This window comes from Hipposideros armiger, unplaced genomic scaffold (assembly GCF_001890085.2).
Source record: "Hipposideros armiger isolate ML-2016 unplaced genomic scaffold, ASM189008v1 scaffold_285, whole genome shotgun sequence".
In the NCBI taxonomy this organism is placed as follows: Eukaryota; Metazoa; Chordata; class Mammalia; order Chiroptera; family Hipposideridae; genus Hipposideros; species Hipposideros armiger.
The window spans coordinates 322,188-335,928 of record NW_017731635.1 but is presented as its reverse complement, the minus strand read 5'-3'; the positions used below and the strand labels follow the sequence as shown (position 1 = coordinate 335,928).

The window sequence follows — 13,741 nt, the reverse complement described above, 5'->3', positions numbered from 1 at the left end:
GCCTTCCTAGCAGAGAGGAGCTGGGAAGCTGGTCCCACCCACCAGGCCTGCCGTCCAGGGGCAGAGTCCCAAGGTAAAGACCGAGAAAGGGGCTGGCCTGTTACTTTGAAACCTGGAAAGGGTTTGGGCAGGACGATGTTGATGGCCTTTGTGAAGGAAGCACAGACAGCCTTCTCGTCCTTCATTCCATCGCTGGTTCAGAGGCGGTCACCACGGTGAAGGCGGCCGCTTGGGTCTTGGAATAAACAGAACTTTCCTTCCTAACGTCACCTGGCAAGCGGTGGGACCAGTGTTTTCATCACTGTGCTGTGGCTCTTTGGGTGTCCCAGGCAGGTAGCCACTTGCAGTTTCAGGTAGCTGGTGGAGGAGGACTCTCTGCCCGCTCCCAGATGCTCCTTCTCAGGTGGATGTTGACAATAGTGAATAAAAGTTAGCCTGAGGGAGGCCATCATCCCCCAAACGACCAGAAAGCTTTTTCTCTGGATGGTGTGAGGCAGGGCGAATAGCCTATGAAAAGCGACTACTGCTTACTGTTAGCTCTCTGACAAGTAAGTGCTCAGGAGCTGTGAGTAGCCCGGGTGCCGCCGTCCTTTTGTACCAGCCAGGGCCTGCTCAGCCGTCTCTTAAAGGGCTTTGGCGGGCCCCTTGGTCTGCTCCCGTAAGGCCAGCCCAGGCTGCAGCTGGCATTTGTGACATGAAGGGCAGGAAGCGGCTGCTGCAGCCCAGCTGCTGGGAAAGGCCCTGGGCCCAGTGGGCAGGACTGTTAGCCGTGGGAGGGAATTTCCTTACTCCTGTCAGAAGTCCAGAGGAGTAGAGATCATCCTGCACGCTGCTGGGTGCGTATCCCGGAGTGAGTCTAGCCCAGGAAAAGGGAGGTTGTTCACTCAGGCATTCATTCATTCATTTTCACCCAGTTTGACTGGGCGCGACCCAACCTTGGAAGGACTCTCAGTTTACCCCGGTCCTGTCTGAACACGCTCAGCACCTCTGCCAGTAATGTGTGGTATGTGCCGGTGCAGGAGGGATTGGAAACCTTCAGAGAGGTCAGAAGGCCTATGTGGACGCAGGAATGCCTGGGCCACGCTATGAGATGAAGCAGGTGGGCCTCTGGGGTCATTTTCTCCTTTTCCTCAGAACTTGCCTTGGGGCTAGCTCTGCTGAAGACCTAAACTGCAAAGCCAGTTCAAAGGCCCCAGGCAGCATTTCCTGAGTAGTCCAACACTGCCCCCTCGACATCCCCACCAAAGCCTACCCTTCCGGAAGTCACCTCCCATTCAGAGCTACTCAGATAAATGAATCCACATTACCAGCAGTTACCACGCTTGGGTTACTTTTTCATTACTCTCCAACAGGGGGTTTTCTCGGGACAATCCCTTCACTGAAGGAGGGTTGATCATAGCTGGAATTACAGGCTAGTAGAGGAGAAAGATTCTTGAACTTGTGGGCTGTCTGCACTCTTCTAGGGAGTTTGCCTCCGCCACCCCCACAGAAGGCCACCTCTGGTCAAGAGGAAAAGAAACCAGGCGAGTTCTCCGCCCTAAGCTACAATTACCTCCTTAGTCACCAAACAGAAACAGGAGGTAACCAGCGGCGACCAACAACTGCAGATTTTGACGACTCTGCTTTCAGGGGGCCCAGGTCTCAAAAAGGTCATGTGAGCGAGCCGAACTCGCCACTGTTACTATGAGTCTTGAGCTGCGGGGAGCTCAGTTTTGTTTAACTTTTTGTTCTGTGAATTGGGGTAGGGTGGGGGGCATGGTTTGGGAAGGCAGAGGGATGGTGCAGGCCCTGCGTGGGCCATCGCTGAAGCCTGAAGTGTGTGGTAGTTGATCTCGCTTTGGCCCCAGCTGGCTTTCCTCTCCACTTTGCTGTGGCTTTCTACACCTTTCCTTTCACGCTTTGTCTAGCAGTGATGTCTTAGCCCATGAACTTGAGGGAAGCTGTGGGACTCTGCACGTGCGTGTTGCAGACTCACTTAACTTCGAAGGAGACAATTCTCCAGGAAGGTCCGTATGCTCGGTTCTGATCTTTCCCCTCAACAAGTAGTTTTTCTGAGCTTTCCACAGTTCTTCAGCTGAACACTTTAGTTCAAACTTCTTTTGCCCCAAATGAATATTTTACTTTCCTACAATTAAATGGAGGACCATTGAATGGGTGGTCCAATCGTGAAGAATCTGAGCATTCAGTCAGTCAGTTGGCCATTCAGTCAACATTTAGTGAGCCTACTGTGTGTCGGGCGCTCTTATAGGTGCTAGGGACCCAGCTGTGAAGAAAACAGACAAAATTCCACCCTCATGGAGCCTACAGTCAGTCCAGTGGGCACAGATAGACCATAAATAAAATTAACTAGTATTATGTGGAAAACCAAAGCTAAACGGTAGGGATTGGTCAGGTAGGGAACATTTTGCAACTTAAAATAGGCTGTTCAGGAAGTTCTCAGGGAGAAGATGAAATTTAAGAAAGACTTAGAGGACAAGGAGGGATTGATCCACAGGTTTCTGGGGAAAGAATGTTCTGGGCAGAGGAAACGGCAAGTGCAAAGGCCCTGGACAGGCGTATCACAGCGATGGCAAGGTGGCCAGTGTGGCTGGAGCAGAACAGGGAATTCAAATGGCCTGCCTTGTAGCGTCAGGTAGGGAGCATTCACCTTAGAAAGCAGGATCAGCAAAGTACAGCCTGACCTCTACCATGGGCACTTTATGGCTCATGAGGGGCCGCTGCAGGACTGTGTGGCTTGGAAAGACCCAGGATAGGGGACCCTTGGGGGTCACTTGCTTACCTGTTGTCACCTGCAAGAGAAACAAAGCTCTTCCCAACCAAAGGCCCTACTGTCCCTGTTGGTGACGCTGCTGGGGTAAATCATCACGTCCCTAGGACATGACCTAGGAAGGGGAAGCATTTCAGTGGGTTTTCCCCACTGGCTCACTGTGATTTATCTGCCTGTGGGAGGTAGGAGGGGCCTGAACAAGGAGACAGAAGCCCCGCACGGGACTCGTGGTGGGCGGAGGGGGGCAGTTTCCCAGGGAAGGGGATGGGCACTAACCTCAAGCTTACCATCCCTCTTGCCTCTTGCCTCTGATGGGAGGGGGTGGCCAGGGACCAAAAAGGCATAATTATTTTCTAACCAATAAGAGAAACAGGGAAATGAGACCTTAGACTAACGTTTGGCAGAGTGGCTTTTTCCCAGCTGTAGCCCCTGACAGCTTCCCAGCAGGTTCACGTGACTTTAATGGCCCACTCCATCTGGACGCTGCCTTTGGGAGATAATGGGGAAGGGGCAAAAACAGAACAGGCTGTCCTACTCGGTGAAGTAGCAGGAAAGGCTACATGAAGGCTTGAGGCGACAGAGGAGAAGATCCGTGAAAAGTGATTTCCAAGGTCGCTGTTACCTGTCCAAAAGGCCACTGATGAAATAGCAGGAGGCAGCGGGACAGGGACTTCTCCAGACATGTCGTCCACAGGTGCTGACCACCACAGCAGGTGCCCACCAGCAGGCAGGGCAGGCCAGGTGGGATCCCAGAGTTGAAGACCTGCTGGGGGTCAAGGCAGAGCTCCGAACACCAGTTGACAGTGGGGCTTGGGACTGGCTCCCAAAGGCCAGGTATCGACCTGGGAAAAAAAAACAAAACAAAAAACTTTGAGAATCCTAATGTCACATGAAGTTGTCCAAGGAAGCCTCTGCTTAGAGCCGTCCAACAAGAACCAGTTTGAGTAGCTAATCGCTGCAGATGTAATTGCTGTGAATGCTTTTAGGGGCCCTCGGAATAATCCTTCTTAGGCCTTTAATTCCAGCCTTCCAGATAAGGAGGCTGGGTGATGAAGAGACTCGCTCTTGTCCACAGGAGAGTTGGGTGGAAAAGCAGGTTTAGAATGGAGCGTTCTTAGCACCCAGATGGGCGGTCACATTTCCTTGGTGCCATGCCATTTCCTTAGGGGACAAAAGGATTATGGCGTCTGCATGAACACCCTCATCCTTGTGGGGGCCCAGAGGTCTTAACTGCTGCATTTCTGCAGTGGAATAGTAGGTCCTTCCTGCTGTCCCCCAAAGTCCTTCCGTAGATGGCAGGGTGGGAGTTACTTCCCACTTGAGAATACTGGGCTCACCTTACAGATGGGCCTGATTATTGTGACAGCGACTCACTGACTCATCTCAGTGATGCCGAGAAAGACACAGCCACCCATCTATTTGCAGGGCAGACTTGTGGCATTTTCAGCTGCTTTTGTATACATCGAAGAATTAAAAACTTAAGAAAAAGACCAGTAGTTACCACCCAAACAGTGTCATCACTCAGTGACCACGGACGCTTAGTCTAAACACAGTTCTGGTATGTTTGGTGTTTTCATTTCCAGCCCACAGCAAATTAGAAGCACGTTGAAAGCACACGCACCACAGGGAGGGGTCGCTCCCTCTCGCACTCGCACTCCCAGTGTGTCCCTGGGACCAGCAGCAGCATCACCTGGACCTTAGCAGAAATCTAAGCTCTCGGTCCTCAGCCCAGACCTACAAGCCAGAGCGGCGGCTGAGACACAGCTCTGTACTGTGGGTCACCGTTCAGCTCTGGCTCGGCTATTCTAAGCACAAGTGGGAACAAAAGTGGGGTTGTAAGGGCAGAGAGGGCTTGTTAGTGAAGTGTTCTAGGGTCACCGTGACCTACAGCCTCTCCTCTCTATTCACTTGGGGTTCACAGAATTTGGTATTTCTAGGTGCATGGAGCGTGAGGCGGGGTGAGGTGGAGGGAGTGGGTGTGTCTTCAGGCCTGCCCTCTTTCTCTCATTGGCTGTATGACATTGGGTAAATGACATGACTTCTCTGCACTTCACTTCCCGCCCATCCGTTAAAACACGATTGATTTTTCTTGGCCCTTCTCCAGTTCTTAAGGACTCCAACTTCATGCTAGTCCGTTAGCTTAATAATGTGGAAAGCAATGGGAGGAAAAGTTAAGCTATCTATGTTTATATAACATTGGATGATATGTAAACGTATATATAATCTGTAGTCTACTATATTAACACACATTACATATTTTATATTATACGTTTTATATTACATTATATATTGTACGTATAACATATACATAATACATAATATAAGACAATATTGCCCAACCTTACATTGCCAGCAGATGGATAGGCTCGCAGTTAGGAAGGTTTATTTCATCACCTGCGAGGTGCTTTAAGGAAGGATCCTAGTCTCACTCGATACCATCGCTTTAAAGTCCTAATGACTTTGATGAGCCTGGAGCTTGGAGATTAGACTGTTAGACCAGCCTAGCACACATAAGTTTCTTTTCCATCGTTATAAAGCAGTAGCAAGTGAAGGAAAGAAAAATCCAGGTTTTCATATCCAGATCCATGTCGTTAGTATGAGAATGACTGACAAACCTCTTTTGAAATACACATATCTTTTTAGAAGAATCATAATGTGATGATTGATAGATAGACAGACACATACACATGTATAGGTATATGTCTTTTGGGTATTATCACTTCACATGGATTTTTCTCAACTGCTCATCATGACAATATGCTTTGAATATAGACCTCTGTCATTTTTCTGCTGAGACTATATCAAGAAAACTAGTAAACCCATATCAGAAGCATGAACGAACATGTTGACTGCCAGAAAATCATTCTTGCTAGCCAAAATTTTCCAGGAAAAGGTTACAGTTCAGCTTTATCTGTTATCTTTGTTAGAAGATCATATACCTTATTTTACAGATCTACAACGGTTCCTTGACAAAGGCAGTTTAGTTTTCGATGAGATATGCATGCCTACGCAGTCTAGTTTTCACAGCAGAAAACGGAAATCTGGTCCCATAATCCGTCACAAATCCCACAGCATTTCGGGCACCATAGGGGCCGCCATTCCAGAGAACTACAGGACGTATGTCTTTGGAATGAAGTAAAATTTTGTGGATGGGGTTAACTTGTTTTTATTCTTTCTTTTTCTGTTGGCTTTTTATGACCCTACATATATAATAAAATTCTAATCAAGTACTTTCTTTAAAATCTGAAAATGGTAAGAGACCCCTGGTTTAGTATCCTTGTCCACTTTGCCTAAGATTCAATATGATTTTCAGTATGAAATCTTGAGGTAGCCAGTATTTTAAGGGCCACCATGTAAACAGTCACAATTTACTTCCAACGTGCTCAGGAAGCCAGGCCACGAGCATGCATATGTTTGGGGCTGTGTTGTCATTTTACCAGATGTTTGATTCCCTGTTGCCCTCTGAAGCCTAGTACTCAATAAGAAGGAAGAAAAGTGAATTTGATAGTGGACATTTCCCATTCTCCTGTATTTAAAATTCAGGAGGCAAATTGACATTTTAATTGCACCCAGATACAGGAAACTGAAGACATAAAGCATTCATTTTCCCCAGCTTGCAAGTTTGTCTTGGAAGCTTCTATATTTCACACAAAATATTGCTATTTGGCACATGAAATCTGATGGTTTCAGAAAAGAAGAATTAGGTGTTCCTTTGATCTCACTTATAAGTGCATCTGAACCACACCTTTACTGTGATAATGCTTTTCATTTCCCCGGAGCCTTGGCGTTACAACTCTCTAGCACCTTTGTGAGGAAGGGGCTTAAGACTCCCTGGAAAGGCAATAAGGGTCTTACTCCAGGGATCTCACATGACAGGGTGTAGAATGAACTCCCTCCCTCTCCCCCCACCCTACCCCCACTCTCCCACAGGACAATTTTCCTCCACATTCGACGTACTCCATATTTTTTTGAAATTAGAATAACCTTTTCTTGACCCTCATTTNTTAAACTCAGCCCCACGACTCTCCGGGCTTAGGAAATAGCTTAGAGTGAAGAATTGTTTTCTCTGAGAGTTATGCCCAAACTTTCCTGCTAAAGCAGACAGCCATCACTTAGTCTCTATAAATGACTGCGACTTTGGCAGGTGTCAGCTGGGACAGAAATGGCTCCCATGTTAAAACTTTTTTAAGCATAGAGCAAGGAGAGGGGACTAATAATAATGATGATAATCTCACATTGTCCACAGTCATGGCTTACCTGAAGTGACTTATTCGTATTTGGTTTCTTGGTGGCACGTGGTCCCCAAGCTTGGTGGCTGAGGCAGACACACTAGAAGGCCTTTCTTCAAAACGGCCAATGCCATGTATTCAGAATGACCGCGTACACAACATCCCCATGGGTCACCCACTGTCCTTGACACGGTGTCCTTCAGAAATGCCACTGGGTGCCCAAGGAATGTGAAGTTTCGAAATGGGTACAAAACCTGGAAGTCTCTCCTCCGTCACTTCTCTAGCCAGCTTTCTTTCTGAGGCAGTAGAATGCTCCAGGATCCTTTTTCCTGCCTTCTTCTTTCCTGACTCCTAACACCAGGTCTTAGGTCATTGTAGGCATGGAAAGAGCTGAATTGTTATGCTTCGAATGGCTTTGGAGTTGGGATTATTGGTTTTTCTGCACGAAAACTTTAGATTTTTCAGTCTGGTCACCCCAGGAAGCTGAGAATGTGTCACAAGGAGAAGAGGAGGGAGGAGCCAGGAAAGCTCCATCCAGAGACGCTGAATTACTTACTCCATGACTGCCTGAAATAGAATGTTCTAGAAAAAGACGTTTTCAGACTCCTGAGGGAAAGGGATGACAGGGGTTGTTCCGGGACCTGGCCTCACGGCCTTTTGCCCACAAGGCCAGTGCTTAAAATACTCCGCTGGTAAGAGGCCTCTCACATGTGTGCCGGGCCTGCGTGACTCAGGCTGTTTGTGTTCATGTTGAGTGTTGTGGCTGCAGAGCTGAAGCAGAGTCCAGATTTGCCTTGGTGACACATGAAAAGAGGGAGCGTTGCATTTGAGCTGCACAAATATTATGCTTAAGTATTTTTCCTTATTTTGGAGCCAAGCAAGTCTTGTTCATGATAAAATCGCAGCAATATAGTGGGTCCTTTTACTGGTCTGGAATTTGAGACAGTGTCAACTGTGCCAAGGGGGCTGGCAGCAGGAAGAAGTGGCAAGCCATGGAGATTTGGAGCCATAATGCAAGTTATAAAATTTAATGTTATAATTGTAGCAATTGGGAGCCGGGCTAAAATGTCCTTCTGCCACCCTGTCTCCTACCCCGGGCTGCGGGGAGTGAAATCAAGGGACCTTCTTTCTAACTGAGGGTTGGGCCAGGGCATGTGAAGGAGAGCCTGACTGGCAACAAGCAGGCTGCTTCTCCAATCTTGTTTTGAAGCCACTTGACAATCGGGGGGAGGGGAGCTTGTTATGAAATCGGTCAATGACTCTTTATTCAAACCGCGGGGTGAGGAAGCAACTCTGAGGGCATCCATCCTTGGCTGTGTCAGTACCTCAGGGCATCGAGTCTGCTTGACAGGCCTGAGTCTCTCATTTAAAGACATTTTGATGGGGGATGAAGGGGGGACACAGGAGGTCCCAACCCTCATGGCCTGTCCCATGTGAGTGGCCTCTGCTCCCTGCATCCTGGTGACAGCGATTTTGATGAGGAGCAAGGCAAAGACACTTACTGTCTCTACAGACACTGAGGGGCCCACCCACCCACCTTGGATTCCTGAGGCCCCTGAGGAAGCTCATCTAGTCTGCTGGTGGCGTCCTCTGGGCTCCGGTGGCCTGGCCAGCTGGGAATACTGGATGAGGCCCAGGCTACACCTTCCTGTCAATTCCCTCTTAGGAGGTGCGCCTGGGAAAGTCGGCTTCAGGGAAGAAAGAATTCTGGTGAAAAGCTTGAGAGGAAAGGGAGAGCCAGAGGGGCTGAGGGGCTGCCCAATGCCCTGCATTTAACAGGAAGTCTCGCCTTCCCAGGGGCTGTGGGTTTGCAGCCACACCTCATTTCCTGTTGGAAGGGGCATGCCCGCTGAGCTCCAGGGCCCACTTTGCAGCCTCTGAAACCTTCGGTGGTTGGGTTTGCAGTAGGGAGCGGCTGATCTGATGCCACCGGGAGGGCACCCCTCCTGGCTGCCATGTCTTAGCCCAGAGTGTGTGGCCAAGAGCCAACAATTAATGCACCTCCTTCCCCTCCCGCCATCACTGCCCCCGCCAAGTCCTGTATGCCCACTGCCTTCTGCCCAGTGGAGATGGGTTCGGAGGCTTGGGGTGGGTATGGAGGCCAGACTGGGGGAGCACCCACTGGCCCGTGTGACAAAAGGGGCCCCAGTCTGCTCTGGGGACAATGCCCCCAAATTCCCAAATTCCCACTGGGAGCCAACCCAATGTGCACATCTCCAGCAAACCCACGTTGGGGGTGAGGGGAGAGGGAGGGGAAGGACAAGAGAACCCCGAATTTTAGCATGTCCACAGTACATTTTCTGATCTCTTCCCTCCTTCCCTCCCCGCCTCCCCACAATAGGACATCGCCAGAAACTAGATGATCAGACCAAGTCTGGGAGCTTGTCCTTTTCCGAGCGGCTCAGTGAACTGGAGCAGCTGCGTCGCACGGCCATGAGGGTCAGCCCACACCACCCAGCCCCCACACCTAACCCTCGGGCTTCCTTGAACCACTCCACTGCCTTTAACCCTCAGCCTCAGAGTCAGATGCAGGGTAAGTACCTGGATGGAGCCCACTTCTGCCTCGCCCTCGGGCACAACTCCCCCATGCCAATCCTCGCTTCTCTACGCTCAAAGAGTGGTCCTCTGTGCTCAAAGGGGAGCTTGTTAGACACACAGTCTCAGGCAGCCCCAGACCTGCGGAGTTAGCTCTGCATTGTCACCGATCAAGAGGGGCTGCTACACAGGATAGGTATGTGTAGGTACTATCTTGAGTATTTTAAGGGCTAGCTTTGGCTATGCTATTTTCTTACCTACCCATTAGGCTTGAAGACAGACAGACAGCTAGGCGCACACACACACACCCCAAGGTGCAGGTCAGGATGTTTCAAGTTCTTATTGTCTTCAGATTATTTGTGGGGTTTGTATCTAATATCCATTGTTTTGAAAATAGAAAAGAAATAGTAGGAACGTCTGGATGCCATGGCAGCAGAGGTTACCCTCCCCCTCCCCCATGGGGCTAGCGGGCAATTGCAAAAAACAACACTGTAAAATGCAATGATTGCATAGAACCCACTGTGCCAAATTAGATAATACACATCGTTCATGTACACTATAGAAACACTGACGTCAATGAGTATTTGCTCTGTGATACCATTGCAAATTTCCGAAATGCACTGGTTTCCTTTGTGCCGTGCAGGACACAGCTGTATGTGATGTGGTCACAGTAAGATTCCTTTCTCAAAGTGCCAGCCTTGCTGAACTCAAAGGAAAAGATAAGCAACACATCTGGGGGAGAGGGCAGGTGGCCAGCAAGGGATGGGCTACTTGTCCCTCTAGGACAGCAGGAATTGCCCTGGGCATCTTCTCTGTGGGGTGTGTGTGGGATGTGCAAGCATTCTGAGTGCTTTAGGGTTGGGGCGGGGGCAATAGCTGGCTCTCGGGTTAGCGCCTGTGGGCCCTGGAAAGGCATGCCCGCTCTCCTGCACAGAGCCTGATTGATGGCCCCTGCCATCAGCTCTCAGTTATGTTTCTCGGGAAGGTTCTTCTATTTGAATGGAAAACTCCCATGGAAATCTTCCTGTGTGATGCTGTGAACACAGCTGTTGAGTGGCCTGTCTGTTGAGCACCCCTTTTGTGTACAACCAGAAACTGAAAGCTTAATGTTTGGAGGCTACCTCTCACCTACCATCTCAGGTGGATTTAGGAAGAAGTCCTATGAAGATCATCGGTTTCCTGGTACTTAACAATCATGAATATTTATTCAAAATATGCATATTGATTTTGTTTAAAGTGCAAGTGTGTATGGTAAATTAGATCCCATGGCATATTAAGCGAGAGAGATGGGTTTGGGGTGAAATAATAGTTTTCTTCTAAATAGAATAAAATTCTCGAGAAGGTTCCTTCATCTTATATTTAGGGCCATTTAAATTCATTCATGTCATCTTCGGGACCCCCATCGGTAACATCCAAGGGAAGACTGTTATTCTCTCATTGCATAACAGACCATGTATACTACTATGTTGATAAACAGATTTGCCTTTTTCTACTGACATTGCAACCAAAATGATTGGGTGGTCAGAAAAGTCACGACGCATTTTTGCAATGAAAAACACAGAAAAAATACGTCATGACTTTTTTAACAACCCAATAACAAGCATATTTAAAGGCAGTGGAAAATTCAGCCTCATGGGGGCAAGTTGAAATTGTCAGCATGAAGTCGGCTTTGTTTCAGACAGTTTGGGTGGGCAGTGAATCCGGTCTCGTTTCCCTCCTGGTCAGATATGCTCTTTTTACCAGAAAGAAAAACGGACAGGGGCGAGGTGGGGGTGAAGTCTTGTCCTCAGCGGTCAGCCATCTTGGGTGGAGGCGTCACGTGGACGCAGGGGTTGGGCATCCCTCAGCTCTTTGGGACGCTGTCTGCTCAGCGAGTATCAGGTTTAACAGGGAGCAGCACCCTTCTTGTTCCTTTTAAAAACTTTTTACTTCTGTAACATCTAAGCACTAATAACTTGCTTTTAGAGTACCCTAGGGGCTTAGCTGCTGCTCTAAAGAATGTGTTAACTATATTGCTGATGTTCTTTCTTTCCAAACTACGATTTGATATCCAGTGCTTCGCTTGTAAAACTCGAACAACTTTTTAAAAAATTACGTGTCCAAGATATTTTCATGTAAAATGACTTTTCCTTTATCTTTCTAGTTTTTTTTTCTCCCTATAAGAAAATGCTTTTTTACCCTAGTTGATGAGTAGACCCTTGGGAGTTTTTGCCCCTGAAATTACACAGTTAACAGGGATAATAGTAAAGTCTCTTTGAGTCAGGACCTTCATTTTGCTCTTGACAGGTAGGAAAACGGTTGTTTTCAGGCTTTGCTCTCGAGCTTCCAGAATACGTCAAGAAGGTGCTCTACATAAAAATTCAGCTCATGTGTGTGGCTCTTCCTGCAATGGCAGCAGTTGTAAGGAAAATCTCCTAGAGGTAGTCAGAGCCGTGCTGTGCAGATGTGTAAACGTTTTCAGCTTTGCGGACATGTCAGCTAGTGGGGGCTCGAGAGACCATGGGGTCGTTAGGGGGGCTGAGCCGCCCTGTCTTGCTGGGACCTCGCTGGGAGAGATATACTTATCACTCTATCTGTATGGGTAGGAAATCACAGATATATAATAACGCCTCTGTTTATCTAGAATCAGAGGTGCTTGAGAATCACTCAAAATAGACATCTCAAATTATCTGAAGCCGGGTACAGATGGAAAACGGGGGCAGGTTGCCATGCCTCCAAACCACTGTTTATGTGTTGAGGTTTTAACTATAAAAGGGCTGAGGTTAATTTCCACTTCCTATTTTACCAGGTCTTAAAATTAAAAAGAAAGCCATCTTGTCACTTTGGCTACACCCATAGGCAAGTCAAGACATCATCGTGCACTTCTACGGCCGAGTTTTAGAATTCTTTTGCAGTCATGGGTGGAAAAAGGACATGTGTCCTTTAAAAACATGAAATGGGGCAGATTCTAGAAAGATAAGGCACTGATGTCAATTCAGCCACACCTCCTCCCCGCTTAGAGAAGGCTTCAGGCAGCAGAGCCAGTGACTTTAAGATTTGACTCCTGGTTTCCCAAACATGATGGGCCATGTTTAAAGCTGCATAATCCCATCCTTCCTGGGAAGATGGTGATGGAGTGATCTCTGCTGGTGCAGAAAACCATCACAGCCAGAGAAACAGAGGCCAGTTTTGTTGTTCTTGTGTGTGTTGCCTGAAACAGCAAGGTGTGAGGTTTAACTCTTGAATTTGACCAGTTTTGATATATGTGGGCATGTGTCAGACTTTTGTACATTTTATTTCCTTCTCGCCACAATCCTGTGGTATGGTTTATAGACAGAGCAAGTGAACCTCGGAGGTTCACTTGTCCAGTGTTTCCAAGACCGTTAAGTGAGAGACCTGGGCTTACACCCAGACCGTTCTGGCTACAAAGCCGGTGCTGACGGGGTGGCAGTTTCTCCTGGGCGCGCACACTTGGATCAGGAATCGATTAGACACAGGGCTGACCAGTGTCAAGAAGAATTCCAGTTGCCCGCGGGGAGATGGGAGAAGTGCTGGGCTGGTCCTTCGTTTGGCAGTCCTATTTGGTTGTGTTCTCTTGTCACGGGATGTTGATGATAATAATAATAACTTTATGACCAGGCTGTCTGGTGGGCACCTTAATAAACTGTCCCCTTTTGGGACAATGTCAAATATGGGGAGAAAAGAAAACTTAACTGATAAAACTGAGTCTCTAAGCAGGAGTGAACGCAGGCTGAGTGGGAAGCGAGGCGGCTCCCCAAACACTCTTTGCTTAGTGTTTTGGGGCAACAGCCTGGCCTTCTCACATTAAGAGCTTCTCTTGTGGGATCTGTTGGAACCAAAGCCTTCTTCACATCCAAACCCAGGCAACATCTGATCAGCCTTTAGGCATGTGGGTGCTTCTCTTTGAGAGTTCCATATGGCCAGGGGGTACCCCGACTGCTCAGATCATCTCCTGATATTTAGTATCCAAGTAATTTTTGTTTTAATAGAGATTTCTCCCAAAAGTTAAAGTTACTTTGGAAAGACCACATTCTTTGGGAAGCTTTTTGAGGCACCTGATGGACTTGGTGTCTCAGCTGTACAGGGTTGCGTATATCAATCTGTATCAGCTGGATTGACAAAGGAAGAAAAGCTTCCTGCTTTCCTGTAGGAGGAGATAAACCCCCTCTCCAGCCTTGGGGGAAAAATCAAACTGCATAGCAACCCAACT

General features: G+C 48.1%; 1 protein-coding gene across 2 annotated transcripts in view; it reads left to right on the top strand.

Annotated features, from left to right (window-relative positions):
• The window catches only part of RUNX1 (RUNX family transcription factor 1), a 237,856-nt gene that overhangs the window by 186,952 nt on the left and 37,163 nt on the right, over positions 1–13,741 (top strand). The window contains exon 7 of one of the 2 annotated variants that reach the window (XM_019658650.1): positions 9,338–9,529. The exons of the other annotated variant lie outside the window; for it this stretch is intronic. Coding sequence (XP_019514195.1) covers positions 9,338–9,529 — 192 coding nt within the window. The remainder of the gene's footprint in view (positions 1–9,337; positions 9,530–13,741) is intronic. 2 annotated transcript variants of the gene reach the window in all.